Genomic DNA, 27,030 nt, shown 5'->3' on the forward strand with positions numbered 1-27,030 from the left:
GATCAGTTTGCTGAGTATAAAATTAACCTGAAATTTTTGAATGAAAGAAATTGCTGTTCTTAATGTGTCCACTAGATGTCGCAATGTCAATTATTTGTATCTTCGTCGATGATGCTACATATGTACAAAATAACCCACAATGTTGGTACATCAGTCGAGGGAAAATTATCAAATTACATAAATAACATACTGTAAAGTGATTTTGATATATTTTTTTATCTTGATAGATTGAACACCAATGAGTTGACTGATGAACATTATCACATAGTTTATTCAGAAAGTGTAAATAACAACAAATAAAAATAAAATACTATTAACCGCAACATGTAAGTGTAAACAAACCCAACAACATTATGATTTGTACTTTTTCAGAATGTGCTTGTTCTATTTTTAAATAAAGAAAACAATCAGAAGTTGTCTTTATTTTTAAGTTATTGTGCCCTGATTTTACCAATTCTGCCCACTTGAGAGTAGATTTTCTCCATGTGGCCCTCAATCTAAAATGAGTTTGACCTGATTTATATGAAGTGACTCACATGTATTAGGGGATACATTAATGTATCAATTGAATCCTCGCCTATTCGCAAAAAATTACATATGTGATAGTAAAATATTAGGGGCCTGATATATCAAAAGTTTGCAAGTGTTAAAACACGTGCAAACATGATAGTGAATGCAAAGCTAAATCTACTAAGTTGTGCACAGATGATTGCGTCTCCTAAATCAGTGTTTTTTAATTATAGAGGGCCGCCATAAAATAGCTTTTCCCAGTTTTACTCAGATGTGATTCAACCAAAGTCTGGAGCTAAAGTCATAGAGAAGTTTCTTAAGTGCAAAACAATTGACTAAAGGGGTGAAGTTGTATTTTAATTAGTATTTTAATTATATTGACAGTTTAGTCAAGAAACATGTTCTTATTAATTTTGTTTATTTTAGCATAACATAATGGTATGTAAATGTATTTTTGGTCAGTTATCTATGAGTCCCTTCCTTCGCAATATATTTGGTCAGTGCTCATTTTTCTCATCAGCCTGAACAAAGCTTAAGGTTTATGTTTTTAAATAAATAATGCTGTTTGTGGTTAACACATGGTTTCATTTGATAAGATTGAAAACTGTAAGTAGGTTAAATATAATGATAAAAAATGAGTAAATACAAGAGTAACATGACCATTCAGTGTTAATATTTGAGTAGGCCCCGGGACCCTCTGTAGTGCAAAAGTTGGGCCCTGATGTCAAAAATGTTAACAACCCCCTGGATCAAAATAGAGAGTGCAATCTATTCAGAGTGTCTGTTTTCATGCATAAATAGAATAAATTCTGATTATAAGAAAGCCCACAATACTGGGAGGAGAATATGAAATCAAGACTAAAACTGTTCTGCGGCCTCTGTAAGTTTTGTTGGCAATATTTAGCAGGCCTGACAAGGCTGTGAGAAGGAGGGCGATTGTGCTGCTGAAGAGACAATTGAGAGGGAGAGAATACACACGTCTCTGTGTGTGTGAACATAATTAGAATGTTAAAAATAAAATTACTATATTTTTCGGACTATAAACAGCTACTTTGTCCTATGCTTTGAACCCAGCAGCTTATAAAATAGTGCTGCTAATTGATGGATTTGTATTATGTAACGACCATAATGTTTTGTATACAAAACATAGTTTTTATAAAACACCCACAGAGACTGAAAAGGTGTGTTATTGTTTGTACTATCGCGCCATCTTTTGGACGTGTTTGCTCACTGCATGCGAGTTGCACATGTACAGTATTTCTTTCTGTCCATTGTCATAAACCGTAGAGTACAAGTGCTGTTCCGTCTAATATTCATCCATAGTGTATCTACCTGTATGGTTTCTTAATTCATCACTCTTGGCAACGTTTGTCAATTTTACAATATAACTAAAACTATTCATTCTTACTGAACGTTACATTTGATAGTAGTGTTTTATTTGTATGTACTATCCTTATATAGTCAAGTGAGCGTCATTAGAATTAGCTAATATGCTAACACGTTTACAAACGTCTGTGTTAGTATTACTGACTTACAATGGCATTCTTTTATGTATTGTTTCAGTTACACAAATTCCTCAGTAAATTCACCAAAATGTCACCGTGGACTTATGGAGTCCATTTAACTGATTGGAGAGCTAGCTACCGCAGCTAGTGGGTCCATGACAATGACTTCTGTTTTGTTTGATGAACCGTTTTACTGCCGTATTACTGGTACCATTTGGAAACAATTAAGATATGTAAACAAACATTTACTAAATCTTTCTGTGTAAATAACTCATTTCATAACGTATATATCTGCGGCCTGGCTAATATATGGCAAATGTTTATTTTTTCTAAAATTTGTGGGTGAGGTTTATATACCGGTGCTCTCTATAGTCCGGAAAATAATGTATTAAGACATATTGTCTATTTAGCAATATCAATGTATAATGCCAGATGTCTTTTGGTCTGATTACAACAAATTAATGTTATTTGTTTAAAAAATGTGGGTGTGTTTTTAATGGTGTTCGTTCATAGGATATATTATTAAAATGTATCTTTCAATATGCATTTGCTTGCATCTGGAAACAGATGCACCATCACAAGACCGCAGCGCCTCCAAAAGCGCACCTTCAGCGTGCTAAAAATATGTTTTGTTTTGTAGATTGCAATTCTATATTGCAAAAAGGGTGGTACATAGTATATTTGTGTACTGCTTGATCAACAACGTTGCAAAACACCACAGGTTGGAGAGCGTGATAAGATGAATGTGGAGGGAAATTAATATTTTCATTGAATTTCTCCCTTTTGCACTTCTTATCAATCACGCAGTCTTAATAGACCAGACGCAACACACCCACTAACAGTACATGCAATTTTGTATAGTTTGCACACGCTATTTAGCACTGTCTTGTTACTTGGATTGTAGTAGATCAGTCCCAAAATGTACAGCATAATAATACGGCATATATACGTAATGATTCTGTAAAAGGCAGCACTAGCTTTTCACCGTCAACTATGTTATAACGTGACCTCCAAACGTGCAGCGAGGTTTGAAGTATGATCTTAATTACAACATGCAATTAGTGTGGATTTTAAAGAGGCGACATTGGAGGAGAGCTTCCATTATTGTTTTATTCCGTGAAACATTTCACTTTGGGGCTCGTGTGCGTTTTTGCATAATGTTTATGTAAATTGTAACACTTTTAATTTGCAGCACTTTGTTAACCTAGCCAAAAGCTGCCTTTGACATCGAACCCATCTGTTAGCTATCATCTTCCTCAACTATTTGTTAGTAGTAATCATCTATACATTTCACAATATATGTGTTTAATACAATACAATACGTGCATGAGGCATATTATAGGGCTTACAGTGTCAGAAATAGACATTTTTTATGTGTGCGTCTATTATTTTGTTTTTTTACGCTGTTTCGGAACATACAGTAATGTCTGCAAATAGCAAGGTTCTGGATTGCAATACACTCACTTCTTTCGCCTTTGTAAGACCAATCCAAAGCTTCAGTCTTTTGATAAAGAACTCGACCATCTCATAATCTTGAGGTTCTGTTGATTGACGATAAATGTCTGCTTTTTCAGCCCTAAATAAGATAGAATGAGAGCCAAGAATGAACACATCTTGTTAGTACATCACAGGAACAGCATGGAAGTTTGTTGTTGTTGTAAATGTTACAGCTTTGGTAATCACCTTGTTGATTTAATTGTTTATGTTTTGCATTCCTTAATTGCTTCTACTGTTTGATTGTTGGGATGAACAGTTTAAAATTAGGTTTCTATGTTGCAGAAAATGACTTGTGTTTGCCTGAACAGTTGCAGAAATTTGAGACAACATCACAAAAATGGCCTTTGTTCCAGAAATGTAATTTACCAAAAAAAAGGCTTCAAAAGTAGAATAGAAAATGCTCTTTAAAACAATAATTTTCTACTCTACAGTGTTGTATACATGTTAAAAAGTCAACAGGAGTGAACAGACAATTGAACATAAACAAATCAACACGAAAGCCAAATAAGAGGTGTCCAGGCTGGTCCGCAGATGATATAGACTACAAAAGCTGGGGGAAATTTTACTTACACAAAAATGTTATTATGCTACTGGAAATGTACATCTTAAACCATTCTAATATCGGTCAGGGTACTGTATGCTAATATATCGGTTTTGTATAATAGGAGCCAAATATTTAGCATTTGAACTTTTTTTTGTGTTCGTTTAATTCTATTTTTAGAATATGCTGCATGCAATAAAAAGCTAGATCTGGGCCAGATTTTGGACACTCTTTTACATACTGTAAGTATATTTCCTGGAGTCACCATGAAAATGAATAAAACCATACGGTGGCCGACAGGGACAAACATACAGGAACATCCAAACATTCCAAAGACATGGGCGTCCGAGCTGAGGGTTAACTGCCTTTAAAGTCGTAAGCAGCATGCCGGCAAGAAAGTTTTAAGTCTTTGTCAAACACTTGGTCATAATTTGAGGTATTATATAGTAACCAGTTTTTACAGGCAATTGTTTTGCTCCTGTTTTTAAGACAGTGACTTATGTCTTTGAAGAGAGATATCCCTCAGATCTGGCGCCCGTGGTAGCCTGACTACCTTCCTTGGTTTCATGAACTCTTGCAGAATTTCACTCATACAGTCGTTTTGTGGGGTTTGTGTGTTTTTTGGCATTTTTTGGCATTTTTAATCATTTTCTTTAGCTTTTGTTTTTGATTTTGCAGTGTTTGTGTGACTGCCGCACTTTTAATTTGCAGTATTTGTCTGTTTCATGTGTTTTTGGGATAATTGCTGTGTATGGAGGGCAGCACGGTGGAACAGAGGTTAGTGCATGTGCCTCACATTACTATAGGGCCTCATACGGTCCTGAGTTCAGTCCCGGGCTCGGGACCTTTCTGTGTGGAGTTAGTATGTTCTCCCCGTGACTGCGTGGGTTCCCTCCGGGTACTCCGTCTTCCTCCAACCTCCAAAGACATGCACCTGGGGATAGGTTGATTGGCATAACTAAATCGGCTTAAGTGTGTGTGTGAATTTTAACTGTCTATCTGTGTTGGCCCTGTGATGAGGTGGCGACTTGTCCAGGGTGTACCTCGCCTTCCGCCTGAATGCAGCTGAGATAGGCTCCAGCATCCCCCATGACCCCAAAAGGGACAAGCGGTAAAAAAGTTATGGATGGATGGGCTGAGTTTGGACGTTGCTGTGCGTTTGCCACTTTTGGTCAACTTAATAAACTGTTTGTTTAAAGGCCTACTGAAACCCACTACTACCGACCACGCAGTCTGATAGTTTATACATCAATGATGAAATATTAACATTGCAACACATGCCAATACGGCCGGTTTAGTTTACTAAATTGCAATTTTAAATTTCCCGCGATGTATCCTGTTGAAAACGTTGCGGAATGTTGACGCGTATGATGACGCGTGCGCGTGACGTCACAGGTTGTAGCGGACATGTTCTTCCAGCACCCTTAAGGCTAAAAGTCGTCTCTTTTCATCACATAATTACACAGTATTCTGGACCTCTGTGTTGCTGAATCTTTTGCAATTTGTTTAATTAATAATGGAGAAGTCAAAGAAAAAATATGTAGGTGGGAAGCGGTGTATTGCAGCTGCCTTTAGCAACACAAACACAGCCGGTGTTTCCTTGTTTACATTCCCGAAGGTGAAGCTTTACTATGGAACAGAGCAGTCACGCGAACATGGTTCTCTACCACATGTCAACCGGCAGGTTTCGGTGAGAAAATTGTGGTAATAAGTCGGCTCTTACCGTAGACATGAGCGGAGCTTGTGTCCTCCAGCAGCTACTGACTCTCTTACCTCCTCCCACCAGAGACACTGGCGGTCACCACACCCGTGGCCACACCCCTCTGACTTTCAGGTACCATATAATCTCACTAAAACACTAGTAACACAATAAGCAGATAAGGGAAGTTCCAGAATTATCCTAGTAAATGTGTCTATTAACATCTGAATCTCCCACTGCCCTCGCTTTTTTTTTTCTTTTCTAGTCCTTCACTCTCACTATCCTCATCCACAAATATTTCATCCTCGCTCAAATTAATGGGGAAATCATCGCTTTCTTGGTCCGAATCGCTCTCGCTGCTGGTGGCTATGATTGTAAACAATGAGAGGATGTGAGGAACTCCACAACCCGTGACGTCACACGCACATCGTCTGCTACTTCCGGTACAGGCAAGGCTTTTTTTTATTAGCGCCCAAAAGTTGCGAACGTTAATGTCGATGTTCTCTACTAAATCCATCCATCCATCCATTTTCTACCGCTTATTCCCTTTTGGGGTCGCGGGGGGCGCTGGCGCCTATCTCAGCTACAATCGGGCGGAAGGCGGCAAAAATATGGCAATATCGCGAAATGATCAAGTATGACACATAGAATAGACCTGCTATCCCCGTTTGAATAAGAAAATCTCATTTTAGTAGGCCTTTAAATGGTGGTAGTACATACCAATCATAAAGTCAAATGCAGATGAGTTATTTAATGGGTAAGTGTAAGTACCTGTATGCACAGATGAGTACAGCCCCAAAGAGTTTGGCCAAAAGCCAGACACCAGCCCCCATTACCAATAGGCCATAGAGGGGCCCGAGGACTGGGTGGACTATGCATAATCTTTGGAGGCTGATCCGGCCCCGCATAATGGACAGCAATGACACCAAAGCCTGATGCATGGACAGAAACCCATCCACTGAGCGTGAGAAGAGCTGAAATCATAGCACAGAAATGTCAAATGTGATTGACTGATACCTTGATCATTTCATTCATTTTTATTTTTTACCGTATTGCTGAGGTGTGTACAGAACAGCATCAATAGCAGCAAGAGGATTTTTAAGACCCACAACTCCTTCCAAGCTCTCTGCAGGACTCTGATGATCATAACCCACCGCTGAACAAATCTCAAGGTTCCCAACAGCTGGCACACAAAGCAATGGAAGTGTGTGTTTTAAGATAAAATGTAAAGCTGAAGTATTGCTTTGCGTAATGGGGAACTGCAGCTGGACGTTACCTTTAAAACCAGAAGAGTAAGCAAGATAGCCGCACATTGGGAAGACCTCCGAGTCAGCAGAGCAGGGCCATGGAAGTTAATGAAGCTGTCTGGTTGGGACCGCAGCTAAATAATGATGGATGATCAAATGCACATTACAGTACGCAAATACTACAAGTGGGCATGGTTGATTACTGTCAAATTCAAACAGGCCTTGTTCTTTCTGTATATACAGTATGTTGATTATGGCAGTGTTCGCTGATTGGTCAGCTGCTGTATGCTGTCAATCATTCTCACATTGGCAAGAAGTGAAGTGAAGTGAATTATATTTATATAGCGCTTTTTCTCAAGTGACTCAAAGCGCTTTACATAGTGACACCCAATATCTAAGTTACATTCAAACCAGTGTGGGTGGCACTGGGAGCAGGTGGGTAAAGTGTCTTGCCCAAGGACACAACGGCGGTGACTAGGATGGCACAAGCGGGAATCGAACCTGCAACCCTCAAGTTGCTGGCACGGCCACTCTACCAACCGAGCTATGCCGGAGAAGGCAGCTCTAGAAATGCAATCTATTTTCCGTCTGGCGCCAGTGTTTGACTTGTCTCCATTTAATAGCGGAACATTATTTTGGAACATTATTTGTTCACATTAAAAAGTGCACGGAACAAAAACTGCAGGGGATATGTCCCACCTGTCCTCCCCCAAATTAAGTCCATGGTCAAAGTATATATTTATTTTTACCAACTTTACCCGGGACGTATTTCTCTGATTACTTTTTTTTTTTTTTTAGCTCTTTTAATGGAAATAAAAAGCTGTGCTGCAAAATAGAAATACTCCAAATTTTTACTGTAACTTGGAGAAACAACATGAACAAAATATTCTGGACATCCGTTAACTATGTCAGAAAATACAGTCTTTGAAAATATATTGGGTTATTCTGAGTATAATTGAGTCGTTGCTACAACAGTATTTGTTGTTCTAAAAATAACTTTAATCCAGGAAATTTAGAATGTGGGATTTTTTTTTCCATTTATCTGGAAAAAAAAGACCTGAGCAAGTGTCTGATCAGTTCCCTATTTCTGTTTTAATCCAATCCAAAGGTGCTAGGTAGGCTTGAAGGCAGGGTTCTACAGCAAACTCATACAATCAACTATTTATAAATCATGTAGCAACCGAAAAGGGTCTTCCAAAAAGACCATGACAAACTTTGAGGCACTTTAATACCTGGGAAACACAAGAGGTGACCTGAAACAGAAAGCAGAGTTGGAAGACACTCGTCGCCAGTGACAATGTCACCAATAGCAGCTGTAGCCAGTGTTTGCCTTCACACAGATACTGAGCACGCTCAGTAGCCATGGACCACACTTCTCCAAACAAGATGAGGAGAGCAGAACTGAGAAGGAGAACCTGGGATGAGAACCCCAGATGTCAAATTACCTTGATTAATTGGAATTGGTTATGAAGTAGATGCAGCAGGGTGGGGGTTTACCGTCAGAACCAGATGAAGGTCCAAGCCTTTATGGGATGACGGAACGAGGAGTGGATGAATGGAGAGGGAGGAAGTGACTCTTTGCGTCCAATCAAGTTGAATTGACACACAGAGAAATAAACCAGACTCTCTGTGGTATTGTGTGAGATCCAAAGAGATAGTTTTAAACCTGAAGGTACGAAAAATAAACAAGCATCAAATGTCAAACACTGTACAGAAACATAGTGTTGTTTAGAGAAGGCGTTGTAAATCCACTTGCTTTTTAGTGTAAAAGTCTCGCTTGTGAAGGTCAGCCAGAACCCGTTGTGTCACCACACTGCTGTTTCCCAAATTGATAACCTCTGCCCATTCCGGTGTGTGCACATACTGGAGCTGAGGCGAACCAACAAGGCGCAGCAAAGGGTTGTGGTGCACGTGGTTCACCAAGGTGGTGTTCATCCACTGCTCTGCATCTAACCAGCTAGATGGCGTGACAAAGTGGGATCGATTAAAAAATTTACAAAATGCGCAAAGTAATACAGACAGTTCCAATATAAAAACTATATGAAACATTCTGCCTTCAAAATACATCGTAATATTATTCCATTTTAAAAACTTGCGGTGTTTAAATAGCATGATTTTAAGACTGTGGAAGTAGGCATGAGTAATGACAGAAAGAACAAACTCAGTTGAGAATCAATGCACCACAATGCAGTCCCTCCAGGATATTTTGTGCCAATTCATGCAAACTCAACCAATTTATGTGAGTTATGTGCGCGACCTCGCGATTATCGTGCAAAATTTTGTATCCCTGAAATATTTTGTGTCCCCTGCCGCGGGAGCGCGCAATGATACAAAATGTGGATTAATACAATCATGCTTTGATTGCCAAAAAGGTTGTTGGTGTAACGTAACATTCCTACCCGAATAAATGCTTTTGATCATTCGTACATGACGTGCTGTACTTGTATCTATGTCGCTGCACAAGCTTCTTTATTGTATACGTGTCATGCTGCTGAGCGTTTGGTCAGCCTGCTATTTTCTGCAAATTACATTAATAACATCCTATAATTTGGTTTGTTATTTATTTCATCTTCTGATGGATTATAAAACAACAGCAATATAATGGGGACACACAGTACAGTGTAGACTTAATTCCATGTTAGAAAAACAAACAAACAAACAAACAAACAAACAAAAAAAACACATATTTTATGCCAGAGAATGTGTGTCCCAATTACGTCCCTGGTATGTACCAACATCATGTGGACTACATGTACATACTTTGTTGGCATTCTAAAAAACTTGTGAATTTGGACTCATTTTATTAATTACAAAAAAAGTTAGTAGAGGATACATAATAGCATTTTATATATTGGGACGGCGTGGCGCAGTGGGAGAGTGGCCGTGCGCAACCCGAGGGTCCCTGGTTCAATCCCCACCTAGTACCAACCTCGTCACGTCTGTTGTGTCCTGAGCAAGACCCTTCACCCTTGCCCCTGAAGGGTGCTGGTTAGCGCCTTGCATGACAGCTCCCTCCATCAGTGTGTGAATGTGTGTGTGAATGGGTAAATGTGGAAGTAGTGTCAAAGCGCTTTGAGTACCTTGAAGGTAGAAAAGCGCTATACAAGTACAACCCATTTATCATTTATCATTTATATGTCTGTGCTGCCATACAATTTGTCCCCTGCCCTCTATTTTCCTCAATTGATGTACTAACATGTTTTTTATTCTGTTGTTACTTAGCATCATCAACAACAAAACTTTGGAATTTGGACTCATGTCATTAATCACAAAAAAAGTTAGTAGGTGATACATCATATTTATAATCATTGGCATCCCTAATAACACGGAAGTGCTGCCACTGTCTGAACAAGGCCCAGAACTTAGCCCCCATGCGCGCTCCCACGGTAGGGGATACAAAATATTTCAGGCATACAAAACTTTGCACGACACCTGCAACTTCCCCGCACGTATTTGGTCAATTGGCATCGTTGTTTCGGATTCCCGTCAACAGCGCTAAGCCTTCTTTGCAGCACACAAGGCGTTGCAACATAAATTAATGTTTGAGGTGAACGAACACTTTTCAAGAGCTTACACATACATGTAGAATGTCTGTAATTTGTGGACGACAGAGCAGGCAGCAGGCAATAAGGAAACATTTAGTGGTGTTTCTTATAACTATTTTTACTATAATTTTTTTGTAATAAAATGTAATCGTACATTAGCTTGGTTTTTGACTTTTGTTGAAATCCTGTGGTTTTTGAGGTTAATATTACAAGGAACACTTAAAACATTGATGACCAATTTTTATAAAGAAAAAGGCAGAAAAATGTTGCCATAACTTCCTGAAAAAGCTGCCGTAAATAGGCATTTTAGCATTTTACAAAACACTTAGAAGTCTGTTTGTAATTCCTACAAGAATACAACTGTATTTCAGATGGTTTTGCAGGATCTGATTGAGGGAGGTCAAAATTAAGATTTTTTTTTTATATAAAAAAAAATTGGGGAACATACAAACCCCATTCCCATATGAGTTGGCAAATTGTGTTAGATGTAAATATAAATGGAATACAATGATTTGCTAATCATTTTCAACCCATATCCATTTGAATATGCTACAAAGACAACATATTTGATGTTCAAACTGATAAACCATTTTTTTTTTTTTAAATAATCATTAACTTTAGAATTTGATGCCAGCAACATGTGACAAAGAAGTTGGGAAAGGTGGGAATAAATACTGATAAAGTTGAGGAATAATCATCAAACACTTATATGGAACATCCCACAGGTGTGCAGGCTAATTGGGAACAGATGGGTGCCATGATTGGGTATAAAAGCAGCTTCCATGAAATGCTAAGTCATTCACAAACAAGGATGGCATGAGGGTCACCACTTTGTAAGCAAATTGTTGAACAGTTTTAGAACAACACTTCTCAACGAGCTATTGCAAGGAATTTAGGGATTTTACCATCTACGGTCTGAAAAATCATCAAAAAGTTCAGAGAATCTGGAGAAATCCCTGCACGTAAGCGATGATATTACGGACTTTTGATCCCTCAGGCGGTACTGCATCGAAAACCGACATCAGTGTGTAAAGGGTATCACCACACAGGCTCAGGGTCACATCATAAAACCATTGTCAGTAACTACAGTTGGTCGCTACATCTGTAAGTGCAAGTTCAAGCTCTACTATGCAAAGCCAAACCCATTTATCAACAACACCAAGGAACGCCGCTGGCTTCGCTGGGCCCGAGCTCACCCAAGATGGACTGATGCAAAGTGGAAAGGTGTTCTGTGGTCTGACGAGTCTACATTTAAAATTATATTTGGAAAGAGAGGACGTGGTGTCCTCCACAACAAAGAGGAAAATAACCATTCGGATTGTTATAGGCGCAAAGTTCAAAAGCCAGCATCTGTGATGGTATGGGGGTGTATTATGGCCCAAGGCATGGGTAACTTACACATCTGTGAAGGCACCATTAATGCTGAAAGGTCCATACAGCTTTTGGAGCAACATATGTTGTCATCCAAGCAACGTTATCATGGACTTCCCTGCTTATTTCAGCAAGACAATGCCAAGCCACATGTTATAACAGCGTGGTTTCGTAGTAAAAGAGTGCGGGTACTTTCCTGGGCCGCCTGCATTCCAGACCTGTCTCCCATCGAAAATGTGTGGCGCATTATGAAGCGTAAAATACGACAGCTTGCCCAATCCTTGTTTGTGAATTACTTAGCATTTCATGAAAGCTGCTTTTATACCCAATCATGGCACCCAACTGTTCCCAATTAGCCTGCACACCTGTGGGATGTTCCAAATAAGTCTTTAATGAGAATTTCTCAACTTTATCAGTATTTATTGCCACCTATTCCAACTTCTTTGTCACGTGTTGCTGGCATCAAATTCTTAAAGGCAATGATTATTTGCACACAAAAAAATGTTTATCAGTTTGAACATCAAATATGTTGTCTTTGTAGTATATTCAAGTGAATATGGGTTGAAAATGATTTGCAAATCATTGTATTCCGTTTATATTTACATTTAACACAATTTCCCAACTCATATGGAAATGGGGTTTGTAGATCATAATAGCACAATGTAAACCGTAAAGGCTACCATTTTGATACTTATAATGAAAAACACAATACTTTGTCCCCAGTATGCTTTGATTTCTTAATATGCCACCATTGGATGAAAAAGGCTCGACACCTCTGTTGTATATTGTAGTGAAAGTGCTCACCTTGCGACGGATGTGAGATTGGGCACCCCCAAGGGAGCAGTGAGAAGTTGCCGTCTCACAGCGAATTGCAACAACCTTCCCTGTCTTTGTTCCATGTTGTCCTGATAGTTCATCAGGAGCACCAGCAAAAAAAACAGCAGCTGGTACACACAGTGCTTTGGAGACAAAACAAAAAACACATTGTAAAAAAAAAAAAAATCTGCACAGTTTACTGTAAAATACCGGCAGCTGTAGTTGCCAATGCACCGTAAAAAATACAGTCACGTATACGACATTACATTGTTGAATCTGGTAATTTTACAATTAATAATTTTTTTTGCTTACGGTAAATTACTATGAAAAAAACTTGTCTATTGGTAACCTGTTAACAAAAAAACCTATAAAACTTTTACTGGCAGCAAAGTCTGCCAGGAATTCATCGGGAAACAAATTAGGGCCAATTTTAGTGTTGCTAATCAGCCTATTACCAGGTGCATGTCTTTGGAGGTGGGAGGAAGTTGGAGTAGCCAGAGAGAACCCATGCAGTCTCGAGGAGAACATGCAAACTCCACACAGAATGAAGCCTTGCACTGTTCGGCACGAGCACTAACCACTAGTACCTTCAAAATGCCTGTGTTTCCAAGATATGTGAGCGGTACATGAGGATTTTAACTTGAAGGTCTTTGTACAACCTTTCACTGGACAACTCCCAACATGGCCTTCCGCAACATGTTTCTTCAAGTGAGCTATTAAAAATGAGTCTTAACTGCTCCGTATCTGTTAAATAACTGCTTGCAACCAGTTCCAGCACACTTAAATTTACAGCGCGTTTCATTTCCATGCAGTTTGCAATGAAGCACATACAAGAAAATTTGCTAGCCAAAAGGTAACTAGGCTAATGCTTTAACACAAACCCCCTAAACAATGAAGGTATGCTGTGAATTTAAATGTAAAATCTGCAAAAACTTTAATTAAGACAGAATAATACAGTATATTTTAGAGTATTGGCATGCTTGTGACATTACAGTACTTGCGAATTTCATTGTATATCCATCCATGCAATTTCTACTCCTTGTTCTTTTTAAGGTCACGGGGGGTGCTGAAGCCTATCTCAGCTGCATTTGGGTGGAAGGCGGGGTACACCCTGGACAAGTCGCCGTCTCATCGCAGTTGCATTGTAGAACTTTTCCTTATTTACACAGTAAATATTATAACAATAGTAATTTAGGTTATCTACTGTTTCTTGGCTTGCAGAAATCCACTGCATTTACTACTGTGATGAACAACTTTTGATTTTACAGTGCTTTACTGTTGCTTTTTGCTTGCTGTATTTTTTTTACAGTGCAGTTAAGATAAATATGAACTCTAATAATAGTCAGAAAGGTTGCTTTGATTCTCACCCTCATGAGTGACCTCAGGGCACGGACTTTACGAGCCTCCTCCTTAGCTTGGAGCAGGCCGTAGCCACATGGTGGTTTAACCTTCCCACTGTGTTCTCCGGATGCCTTCACCACTGAGGTCTCCTGGGCCAGCTGGTCCTCAACCTCTGGATCCACAGGTCGCCAAACTATGGTGTAGATCAAGGCCTGCACGCAAACCTGAGCAAGATAATACAAGAGTTATACACCAAAGCTCAATGAAGTGTGGCCGGTAAGCGAGGTGTTTGAAGAGACTTTGAGAGGTTCCAGCAGGAGAGCAGAGGTGAGGAAGGCAGACAATGCCGATATCAGCCACATGAGGACGACGGTTCTGGAGAAGAGGCTGCCATAGATTCCGACAAGAGCTAGGCAGGATCCGATCAGCACGGCCACAATGGGGTAGATCAAGCACAGCACCCAGGGAGGTAAGAGCTGGCTGGGTCGAGCTCGAGCGATGCCTAAGGAGGTCAGACGGTGTAGTGGTGGATCAGTTATTATTTCGATGCAGTTTGCACTTTCGTTTTGCCAACTTTGCAATTTGACATCCCTTTTGGATAGTCGAACCCAATTGTCGTACCGATGCGTGTGGTGGAGGAGGATCTTGTCGAGTCCGGGGACGGACTCGGCAGGAAGGTACTGGCCACCGAGTAAACAGACTGTACAGACGGACATTTGTAGAGTTTGTTCTCAAACGGGGAGGGACAAGCATGTGGACCGAACTTGAGGAACTCTGGCTCGTGAAAGCTTTTATCCTCAGTGTGGTCTGACCAGCTGCTGCATGAGGTGCTCTGACTAAGAAAGGACAGGAAACCCAAATAAGGATGCATGACTCTGCACTTTAATTCTAAACAGAAGCCTGACTTACGTGTTTGAGATTGAAGACGCGGTTGTAGGGGAGTCTCTGCCGCTGTCTGAGTTGTTTTTGGACAAACATGAAGTGACTTCTTTTGCTTCTTCTATTGACATCAGCAGATTCTCCTCTGAAAGTGTAAACAATATAGTCAGAGCATTCTTTGAGTTATTGAATCGAATCTGGTTTATGATTTTAGTGAACGCCATCCTACCGGACAGAGTCAAAAATGTCTTAATATTGCGGTTGTGAGCATTCACAGAAATAATATGCTGGTCCTGTGCAGGCAGGGATGGATGAGCGTGTTTGGTAGCAGGAGGGTCAGACGAGGTCAGGTGAAGCTGCAAGTGAGCCTTTTTCCTCCTGAGCTGGCGAGTTGGAAACCCATCAAGTGAGGCATCACAGAGGTCGGGGGCGTCAGACTCTTTAAGCAGGCTGTCACATGACGTCCAGGAAGCCGCGTTCTCTCCGTGAACTGCAGCGTCCGCCTGAGGCACCAAACCGGAGACAGCCCAGAAGTCCAGGATGCTTGAGTCAAAGGCGTTGCTCTCCAGTAACTGTAGGATAAACACAGATAGTATTATTATCAGAGTTTCTGCACGTGTCAGCAAATCTAGTTGAATGTTTTTTAAAGCAACTTAAAACATTTTGCCCATGATGTCCTACTGCAGATCATAATTATAAACAATTGTCTATACGGACACAATTGTAATCATTTGACAATGATAATGTTGCATAGTTGACAATTTTACATTTTTGCTGCTGGAATAAGCACTATCCATCAATCCATTTTCTACCGCTTATTCCCTTTGGGGTCGCGGGGGGCGCTGGTGCCTATCTCAGCTACAATCGGGCGGTAGTAATGTAATCATATGTATTATAATCACATTTTTATTACTGCAGTATTTTTTACCATTATAATTGGAAGGTCAATAACATACGGTAATTATCCTAAATAGGTCAACAAACATCAAAATAAAATGGACTCAATGTTTGTGAGCAAAAAATCAATTGCTGCACTTTAAGATATCCAATAAATTATTGGACATCTTAAAGTGCAGTTTCTCCCCTAAATGGAAAAACTGGGTCAGGTGAAGTGCAGTGAATTATATTTGTATATTATATTTCTCTAGTGACTCAAAGCGCTTTACATAGTGAAATCCAATATCTAAGTTACATTTAAACCAGTGTGGGTGGCACTGGGAGCAGGTGGGTAAAGTGTCTTGCTCAAGGACACAACGGCAGTGACTAGGATGACGGAAGCGGGAATCGAACCTGCAACCCTCAAGTTGCTGGCACGGCCGCTCTACCAACCGAACTGTTACTAATTCCATTCGTATGAATATTTTTAAGGCCTCTGGACCTTGTATTTAATGTTTGCCGATTGTATTGTACCGTATGTCCCGGCAAGAAATCTGCGTTCAAAAGACTCCGGCTTATTAGTGATTCCTAGAGCCCAAAAAAAGTCTGCGGGCTATAGAGCGTTTTCCGTTCGGGCTCCAGTACTCAGGAATGCCCTCCCGGTAACGGTTCGAGATGCTAACTCAGTAGAAGCATTTAAGTCTCACCTTAAAACTCATCTGTATACTCTAGCCTTTAAATAGACCTCCTTTTTAGACCAGTTGATCTGCCGCTTCTTTTCTTTCTCCTATGTCCCCCCCTCCCTTGTGGAGGGGGTCCGGTCCGATGACCATGGATGAAGTACTGGCTGTCCAGAGTCGAGACCCAGGATGGACCGCTCGTCGGGACCCAGGATGGACCGCTCGCCTGTATCGGTTGGGGACATCTCTACGCTGCTGATCCGCTTGAGATGGTTTCCTGTGGACGGGACTCTCGCTGCTGTCTTGGATCCGCTTGAACTGAACTCTCGCGGCTGTGTTGGAGCCACTATGGATTGAACTTTCACAGTATCATGTTAGACCCGCTCGACATCCATTGCTTTCGGTCCCCTAGAGGGGGGGGGGGTTGCCCACATCTGAGGTCCTCTCCAAGGTTTCTCATAGTCAGCATTGTCACTGGCGTCCCACTGGATGTGAATTCTCCCTGCCCACTGGGTGTGAGTTTTCCTTGCCCTTTTGTGGGTTCTTCCGAGGATGTTGTAGTCGTAATGATTTGTGCAGTCCTTTGAGACATTTGTGATTTGGGGCTATATAAATGAACATTGATTGATTTATTGATTGAATGTTTTTAATGCCATGTAAGGCCTTACTTTTCTCATAATACATTTATTGATTTTTAATGCTTTTTAATGACCCGCAGAGACTATGTATTTGACGGACTGAAAGAGCTGGACAACTACTGTGTGTGCGTGTGTTTGTGTGTATGTACTCTTACGGATGAAGGACTTTCTCTGACTTGGCTGGAGGATTCAGAAAGAGATAAGAAAGACGGGCCTGATTGTGCTGATTGGCCGAGGTAGACGTCCATCTCCACAGAGTGACAAACCGGTGATGGAGGAACTGACATGTCCACGATAACCTGTGTTACATTTACACACACACACACACACACACACACACACACACACACACACACACACACACACACACACACACAGGCACACACGCCAACACACACACACATAGACACACACACACGCACGCATGCACACACACTTGCACACACACATAGGCGCACACACACAAACACACATTCACACATACACAAATTTAATATTGTGTATTTTAGATCAATGGGAAATACATTTGTATGCTGACAGATGAGAAGTCCATTAACAACTAAGTAGAAATGATGGCATTGAAGTATTGAATATCTTAAAATGTGTTTTGTGGCAATTCTAACTGTGGCCACAGCGTCAGTTGCTATGTAGCGTGACGCTTTCCATCATTTTCATCACACTGCATTGCAAAATGGTTAACTAAAGGTTTACTAAAGGTTTGCACATCCTAAAAAACATGCAAACCTGATAGCACACACAAAGCTGATCTACTAAACATGTGCAAAGTGGATTGCGTCTGTTAAGTGAGCAGAATAAGGCGTGCAATCCATGTTGCATCTCTGTCTTCATTTATGTGTAAAATTTATGCTGATTACGAACAAATGCCCACAATACTGGGAAGAGAAGATGCAAATGTAATTATTTAGTGCATGCAGTGTTATTTATTTATTTGCATTATATTTATCACATTGTATTTATCACGTATAAAAAAGGACGTAAATTGGCTGCACAGACAGACGACGGACAGGCAAGAATTCTGCGTCCTACGTGTGTGTGTCAACATTTTCGACGGTCAGAAATAAAAGATATTTCACATATTGTCTATTTAGCAACATAATTTTACAGTTTAATACAAGCTAGTGGACAGAAGGGGCCGAATAAAACAAAGTCAATTGATGCTATTTGGTGTCATGTATATATATTTTTTTAATGCCGTTCATTACTTTCATATTTCTCATATGAAAAAATACATGTTTTAGTTTTACATTTTTTTGCATCTTGAGCGGAGTAAATGCAGCCTCTCTCCAATGAGTGCACTTTCGGAGGTAAAAAAAATAATTAAAAAGAGGTTTTATTGTACAGTTGTGATCAAAATTATTCAACCCCCACAGAATTTTGGTGTTTTAGCAAGTTGGACATTTATTCCGTATTTTTTTTATAGTCATATCAAATAAAGATGTGTCAAATAGACAAATGCAACTTAAATTGTAACACAGTATTTTACAAAATACCAAAAAAGGACATTTTTCTTAATATCTCATTGACAAAATTATTCAACCCCCTAGTTACATGCATCTTTAGTACTTATAAGGTATTTTCAATCAGGTGTTGAAAACATCTGTAGATGTGATTAGAACCATAACGAGCAACAAATAAACTGATTGAAAAAGACTGTGACGCTCAGCTTCTTGTAGATGGTCAATGGTGTATTTGCAACATGTTGAAGTCCAGGGAGTGGTCAAAGAAGTCAAGAGAGGAGCTAATTTCTCTTCATAAGAAAGGATATGGATATAAGAAAATAGCAAAGACATTGCACATTCCAAGAGACACAGTTGGGAGCATAATTCGCAAGTTTAAAGCTAAAGGCACAGTGGGAACACTACCTGGGCGTGGTAGAAAGAGGATGCTGTGTGCGTACAGTGGTGACAAAACCCCTGGGTAACAGCTGAGGAACTACAACAGGACATTGCAGAGGGGGGAACGCAGGTTTCGTCCCAGACAATAAGGCGCGAACTACGAGATGAAGGCCTCCATGCCAGAACTCCCAGGCGCACCCCACTTCTGACTACCAGGCACAAGGAAAATAGACTCCAGTATGCCAAAAATCATCTGGACAAACCCCAAAGGTTTTGGGAAACTGTTCTATGGAGTGATGAGACAAAACTGGAACTCTTTGGGCCTATGAATCAACGTTATGTCTGGAGGAGAAAAAATGAAGCTTACAAAGGGAAGAACACCTTGCCTACTGTTAAGCATGGTGGGGAGTCAATCATGCTCTGGGGCTGTTTCTCTGCCTCAGGTACCTGGAATCTCCAGCGCGTTAAAGGCATTATGAATTCGATTTCCTACCAGGATATATTAGCTGCAAATGTCATGAAGTCAGTGACGAAGCTGAGGCTTGGGAGACGTTGGACCTTCCAACAGGACAACGATCCCAAGCATACCTCCAAATCAACATCAGAGTGGTTGCAGAAGAAGGGCTGGAAGACTCTGGAGTGGCCTTCACAGTCGCCAGACCTAAATCCTATAGAAAACCTGTGGTGGGACTTGAAGAAGGCAGTTGCAGCACGCAAGCCCAAGAATATGACTGAACTGGAGGCCTTTGCCCAAGTGGAATGGGCTGAAATACCTGTAGATCGTTGCAAGAAGCTTGTGTCCGGTTATGTATCACGTTTGAAGGATGTAATTACTGCCAAAGGGTGTTCTACTAAGTACTAAAGATGCATGTAACTAGGGGGTTGAATAATTTTGTCAATGAGATATTAAGAAAAAAGTCATTTTTTGGTATTTTGTAAAATACAGTGTTAGAATTTAAGTTGCATTTGTCTATTTGACACATCTTTATTTGATATGATTATAAACAAAATACGGTATAAATGTCCAACTTGCTAAAACACCAAAATTGTGTGGGGGTTGAATAATTTTGATCACAACTTTAGATGCACTGCAGGACTGTTTCTTCAATGCCCATAAAAAGTGATAGATGTCTCCAGCATGTTCAAAAACATAGCAAAACGCCAAAGGTAGGATCATGATAACATGAATATGCAGTAAATGAAAGTGTTTATGTGGTGAAGACACCCAAAATACTCATTTAAATAAGATGGTCTGCACGACTTCACAATTGCCATGCAGTCTTGGTAGATCACACGCAACACTCCCACTAATAGTAGATGCTGTTTTATAGATTGCACACGTTTGTTGCATTGTGTATGGATCTTAGTAAATCCGGCCCATTGTGCATACAACTGTTGTATTAGAAGGTGTGAGCAGTGTTGAGTTACCTTATTATGGGTTTTTCTAAACAAAAAAGAGATCAAACACTGGAGAGGAAACAGAAGAACTGCGACGACCATCCCAACAGCGACTGTCTCCATGCTAACCAGCAGATTAGCAGACACCGCTCCTCTTATCCAAATGTAAAAACAAATAAAAGTTAAAATGCTGAATGGTATGAATTTTTGACTGACATGAATCCAGAATGTACCTGTGCCCTCTGGAGCCAACAGCCCCATACCAAATCGCCCCTAATGCCAGGTATAAGTGCAGTATGAGGGCGCTGCAGGTGACCCTTTGAGACCTGGTGAAACGACTGAGGACAGGGCGTTCCCATAGCGACAACCAGAGGTGGCGCTCTACCATCCCAAAAAGAAGCTGGGAGGAAAGGATTCGTCTAAATTCAGTAAGCTCCTCAGGACCTGTGGATGATAAGTCAACCTTTCGCTCATCAGTTAACTCAATGCCATTTAAAAAAATTGTTTTTCAAGATTAACGTGAAAAATTGTGCTCTTACATGATGCCAGAATTTCTTTCTCCACTGTACCATTCTTCTGGTTCTCCACCGAGAGCCAGTCCTCTACCAGGAAGAAGAACATGTGGTCGGTCACAGGATCCCAGACCACCACATGCTGAACATACCATGATGGATCCAACCCTATATTGACATGCACAACACAATGTATTCAAAGGAAGGAAAGTGCTGAGAAGAGCAAACAGATAATATTCTTTGAATTAAAGAAATGAATCCTCCAGTCTCAGTGCTGCTGGAGTAATCGTCGAGTGCCAAAGTGTGAAAAGCTGGAGTCGGCACACAGTGGCGACATCACGTGCAAGCCAACTACAGTAAGATGGTACCTTTGGATTTCACGTGAATCGGTCCCCAATAGGACCGGTGGGATTCGGACGGTGTCAAACAAAGTACCGGATTTGGTAACCACTCCTACACTACTGATTTATGGATCAATCCGTCTTCACTTACAGTACGTGTATGTCTGTCAGTGGTCGCTAAACAGCAACAAATGGCCCAACAGGTGTTGTTATAGTATCCTCTCTCTAGATTTGTATTAATCTACTGTTAGCATCGGCTTACTTTCTGCTGTAACGTAGTTCCATCTACATTTCTTGGATAGTTTGCAGCTAACTTAGCGATACGCGTGCCTACTCCTGATTGCTCGTCCTCCAGTGATAATATACATGTCAGTAATGTTGTTTATGTGCTGCAATTGAGGATTATTGAGTTAGGGGAGTGGCTTCACAGGATGTATGAAGACACAGTTAGCTGCTATACACCTGTAGCAGCTAATCCTTCAGGTCGGCAAACTGAGCATCGAATATACAAATAGACGTTTACACATTTGACAATTTCAGGAGAGTTAAAATGTAGGTATCCATCGGACCCAACCCTAATGTGATTGATGACAAATACCCATCCATCCATTTTGTCCCTTTCAGGGTAACAGGGGGTGTTGAAGCCTATCTCAGCTGCATTCGGGTGGAAGGCGGTGTACACCCTGGACAAGTCGCTACCTCATCACAGTGCCAACCCAGATAGACAGACAGACAACATTCACACTCACATTCACACAATAGGGTATATTTAGTGTTGCCAATCAACCTATCCCCAGGTGCATGTCTTTGGAGGTGGGAGGAAGCCGGAGTACCCGGAGAGAACCCACGCAGTCACGGGGAGAACATGCAAACTCCACACTCGGGATTGAACTCAGGACCTTTGTATTGTGAGGCACATGCACAAACCCCTTTCCACTGTCCCACCGAACCCAATCCTTATGTGATTGATGGCGAATACATTGTTGAAAATTTGTCTTTACACCAGACTTGATGGATAAATAAAGTAATGGAAAATAATTTAAAAATACCCATCCATAAACCAGAAAAAGTCGCTAGATTTTTTAGTGGTCTAGACCAGTGGTCCCCAACCTTTTTGTATCCGCGGACCGGTCAACGCTTAATAATTTGTTGCACGGCCCGGCGGGGGTCCTTTTTTTTTTTTTCTTTGTCATGAAAAAGGGACATTTTTGTCACTAAAAAGGGAGGTTTTTGTGGTTGGTGCACTAATTGTAAGTGTATACTGTGTTTTTTATGTTGATTTAATAAAATATATATATATATATATATATATATATATATATATATATATATATATATATATATATTTTTTTTTTTTTTTTTTTTAAATAAAAATGAATAAAAAATTCTTCTGCGGCCCGGTACCAATCGGAGCAAAGCATTTTTGGTTGAAAAAAAAAGAGATAAAGATGTAAAATACAGCACTATGTCATCAGTTTCTGATTTATTAAAATGTATAACAGTGCAAAATATTGCTCATTTGTAGTGGTCTTTCTTGAACTATTTGGAAAAAATATATAAAAATAGCTAAAAACTTGTCGAAAAACAAACAAGTGATTCAATTATAAATAAAGATTTCTACACATAGAAGTAGTCATCAACTTAAAGTGCCCTCTTTGGGGATTGTAATAAAGATCCATCTGGAGTCACTTAATTCTAAACATTTCTTCACAGAAAAATAAATCTTTAACATCAATATTTATGGAACATGTCCACACAAAAATCTAACTGTCAACACTGAATATTGCATTGTTGCATTTATTTTCACAGTTTATGAACTTACATTCATATTTTGTTGAAGTATTATTCAATAAATATATTTATAGAGGATTTTCGAATTGTTTCTATTTTTAGAATATTTAAAAAAAAATCTCGCGTACCCCCATTTGAGAACCACTGGTCTAGACAATCTGGAGGGGTACTTGCTAAATATACTGTAGTTAGCAACACTGATCCTTCCGCTTTGTCTTCTTATTCTCGACCAGACCAGGTGAAGTGTGTTAAGCAGAAAAGTTTGGCCTCCAGCGATTATACAGAGTTGTAATGACAAAACAACACAAAGTCCCATTATAATGTGTTAATGAGCAAGGACGAATAGCTCTTGCGAAATTTCTCTGTGGCAGTCCAAATATATTCAAATCAATGACTAATACCTGTGTTGTCGTGCCAGATCCGAATTTTCCAAACTTCCCCTAAGTTGTCATCCGTCTCTACGTGAAACTGGTCCAGGCTGCCACGTTGAAAAGCTCCATCCCTTTGCAGATGGCGAGACCCGCTCTTGTTGAGGCCGTACAGACTGATGCCAACGTGTGCTGTTGTGCCTGAAGGGATAATCTTATTCATTAAAATTGCAATATTAATATTCGTATAAATTGGCCCTAGTGTGTGAATGTGAGTGTGAATGTTGTCTGTCTATCTGTGTTGGCCCTGCGATGAGGTGGCGACTTGTCCAGGGTGTACCCCGCCTTCCGCCCGATTGTAGCTGAGATAGGCGCCAGCGCCCCCCGTGACCCCGAAAGGGAATAAGCGGTAGTAAATGGATGGATGGATGGATGGATGGAATATTCGTATACTTTTATTTTTTCAACTTCTCTGACCTGCTCCTTGTCTCCGGCCTGTCTTGACCTGCACTCGGTAGTGGTACAGTCCAGAACGACCACACAGAGGCACGTGGCTTTGTCTCAGGATGTCCAGGTGGTCCAGTTTGTGGGCAATGAGTCCCACCAGCAGATGAATCAGGACCAGAACAGCACATACGATCCCTACCACAACATTAAGCACGGGGCCACCAGACTGCATAGACAAGACACCAATGATCAATGGGAGCTTCACTTAAAATGAATATGTGTGTGCTGACATACAGGTGGCAATAGTACGACGGCCCCAGGATGAACAAACAAAGTGGCCCCAAACATGGTGAGGTGGCGCGTCAGACAGTGCACTGTTTGAAGCGTGCTCCCCTCCAGTGGCTTGAGACCCTCACTGCTCCAACTTCTCTCCTTGACACTGTAGTACTGGCACAGAGAGCTGAACACGCATAAAGACACACGGACAGGCCTGCCCTCCGCTACAGATGAGGTCAGCTCGACAGCGAGTGTCTCCTCCCTCCGCTTTAAACTGTCACAAAGAAGAACGAGAGTTAGGACAACTTACTGAAGGAACTTGAGATCTGAATATAAACACAATATAACATACATCCGTAAACGTGGATGCATATGCAAAAGTGCAATATATTTAGGCTGATAGTATATATTTGTACCATGAATTGATTAACGTGGACCCCGACTCAAACAAGTTGAAAAACTTATTGGGGTGTTACCATTTAGTGGTCAATTGTATGGAACATGTACTGAACTGTGCAATCTACTAATAAAAGTTTTAATCTAACAATCAATATCTGTACAGTAAATATATTAAATATCCACCTTATAGCTCCTCTTGCATTACAACGAGCTAATGCAACAAAATAGTGTTCTTATCTGTACTGTAAAGTTCAAATTTGAATGACAAAAGTCAAGTCTGGTCTAAGTCTAAACAGTGTACTCACAGTGGAGATAAGAATAAGGTTTTCTCCGTGAAGGTGTTCAGAGCAGAAAGTGTGATTGGCCACTCTTTTGTGAGAGGATCCTGGAATCCACTTGTTATTTCTATTTTCACACGTCCCGACGTCACTGAAGTAAAATCTAAGGAGATGAAATGTATAGAATTACAATCAAACTTGTAATTGCAGCATTTGGGCCATATGAATCCCTTTTCTACTGTAAACACTTGGCAGAATGTTGATTTGAGGCTCCCCCATTATGAAAACGTATAAAAAAATTATCGAACTTGAATTTAAATTGAGGGATGTTTTGTTTTAAAAAAAATCATGGAAAATACATTGTTCAATAATTTTTAGTTTTTAGTGCAAAATAAACAGTTAAAAATACTTAAAAAATAAAGTTGTGTGTGTTCTTTGCTATGGGCTTCACGGTGGTAGAGGGGTTAGTGAGTCTGCCTCACAATACGAAGGTCCTGCAGTCCTGGGTTCAATCCCAGGCTCGGAATCTTTCCGTGTGGAGTTTGCATGTCCTCCACGTGAATTCGTGGGTTCCCTGCGGGTACTCCGATTTCCTCCCACTTCCAAAGACATGCAGCTGGGGATAGGTTGATTGGCAACACTAAATTGGCCCTAGTGTTGTGAATGTGACTGTAAATGTTGTCTGTCTATCTGTGTTGGCCCTGCGATGAGGTGGCGACTTGTCCAGGGTGTAAACCGCCTTCCGCCCGACTGTAGCTGAGATAGGGAATGAGCGGTAGAAAATAGATGCATGGATAGATAGATGGTGCTCTTTGCTAATGAAGCGCCCTGTCATTCATTAATCGACATTATATACTCGCTTATTGGCGCAAAACGGTACACCTCACAGATTGTGTGGCCCTATGCACAGCGTGTGATCTACGTTTAACCGGGCCACATTCTACCGTACATTTTTATTAACAAGAATTTGTTGCACAATTCATTATGTATTTTGTCATTCAAAATAGACCTACAAGTTCAAATACAACCCTGATAATACACGCTGAAGGGCAACTAAGCAGTAGTCCTGAAGCTGTTCTCAACATTTGATTTGTCTGCAGCTGGAATTGAACCATCACCCTCCAGTCCCAAAGTCCCTCAAATCCTTTGAGAATATAATTTGAATCGCTCATTTTAAACATAATCGACTTTATATTGGAAAATATGTGATTTTTTTTAAGAAACCGTACCTTGTTCCAGGCTGAAGTTGCAGGAGATATATAAGCCTGCATTTTCATCCATGCCATCCACAGGTTTTATTGTGAAGTTCAGACGTCCGTCCAGGGGCAGTACTACAGTAGTACATGTACCATCCGCGTGTCCGCCACCATTTCTCAGTTTGTTCTCCCTGTCGCCTTGTTTCACGGGATGCTTGTTGTGCAGGGTGACCTGTATGGCTTGTTCGGGCTCCAGATCCTGAATGGGTACGGGCTCCCCCCGCGGTGTGGTGATCTCCATGGCAACCAAAGAAGTAGAGATCGGGGGGTCGGCTGCAGACAGCAAAGCGTGAGACTCATCCAGACCAAAAACCACCTGCACCAGCTCTGGGCGCTGACTTTTCAGGTGTGCAGTGAGCGTGGTTGGGATTTGAAACGGACATGGGGGAGTTGATGATGACCTGGAGATCATTGGATCGGACTGCTTAGAGCAGAGAAGGTCGGAGGGGTCTCCGTGGAAGCCGACTGTACTGATATAAGGTGTGAAGAAGGAAAGGGGAACCCCACCGGCAGCGTGCATCAGGGTGCGCATCAAAGCCCCTGCAGTGTCCAGAGCGGACAAGGTGATTGATGAAGCTGCTCCTAAAGTTCTTGAGTAGTTCTGCTGGGAGTTCGGGGCATTGACTGACAGAGACAAAGCAGACAGGGAGCTACCTGCAAACATAGACCACAACAGTTAACACTTATTGTAAAAAAAAACAACCCTATTATAAACTTTGTTTAAAGGATGTAGAACGCCATTAAGTCCCTATGATTACAATTGCTTTCCCCTCAATAATCAGGTTTCTAATTTGCATACTGCAACAAGTACAGTAGGGAAGGGATTAATTTGACCCCATTCCTGGGTGAGAGGAAAAGGGGTGGGGAGGGATAATAATTTTGCAATGCAGTCTGCTGAAAATGATGGAACGTGCCAGTCAAAAGTTAAAGTTAAAGTACCAATGATTGTCACACACACACTAG

General features: G+C 40.7%; 1 protein-coding gene across 1 annotated transcript in view; it reads right to left on the reverse strand.

Moving 5' to 3' along the window:
* Positions 1–27,030, reverse strand: part of pkd1b (polycystic kidney disease 1b) — a 78,389-nt gene that overhangs the window by 3,110 nt on the left and 48,249 nt on the right. Inside the window, exons 19-39 of the mRNA XM_061909825.1 lie at positions 26,041–26,721; positions 24,839–24,974; positions 24,153–24,318; positions 23,889–24,084; positions 23,445–23,612; positions 20,939–21,079; positions 20,633–20,843; positions 20,430–20,553; positions 17,301–17,444; positions 15,181–15,523; positions 14,982–15,096; positions 14,694–14,908; positions 14,372–14,574; positions 14,099–14,296; positions 12,720–12,874; positions 8,756–8,956; positions 8,497–8,665; positions 8,226–8,414; positions 6,801–6,960; positions 6,524–6,710; positions 3,480–3,591 (exon numbers count right to left, since the gene is read on the reverse strand). Coding sequence (XP_061765809.1) covers positions 3,480–3,591; positions 6,524–6,710; positions 6,801–6,960; positions 8,226–8,414; positions 8,497–8,665; positions 8,756–8,956; positions 12,720–12,874; positions 14,099–14,296; positions 14,372–14,574; positions 14,694–14,908; positions 14,982–15,096; positions 15,181–15,523; positions 17,301–17,444; positions 20,430–20,553; positions 20,633–20,843; positions 20,939–21,079; positions 23,445–23,612; positions 23,889–24,084; positions 24,153–24,318; positions 24,839–24,974; positions 26,041–26,721 — 4,214 coding nt within the window. The remainder of the gene's footprint in view (positions 1–3,479; positions 3,592–6,523; positions 6,711–6,800; positions 6,961–8,225; positions 8,415–8,496; positions 8,666–8,755; positions 8,957–12,719; positions 12,875–14,098; positions 14,297–14,371; positions 14,575–14,693; positions 14,909–14,981; positions 15,097–15,180; positions 15,524–17,300; positions 17,445–20,429; positions 20,554–20,632; positions 20,844–20,938; positions 21,080–23,444; positions 23,613–23,888; positions 24,085–24,152; positions 24,319–24,838; positions 24,975–26,040; positions 26,722–27,030) is intronic.

Source organism: Nerophis ophidion, linkage group LG08, assembly GCF_033978795.1.
Source record: "Nerophis ophidion isolate RoL-2023_Sa linkage group LG08, RoL_Noph_v1.0, whole genome shotgun sequence".
NCBI lineage: Eukaryota > Metazoa > Chordata > Actinopteri > Syngnathiformes > Syngnathidae > Nerophis > Nerophis ophidion.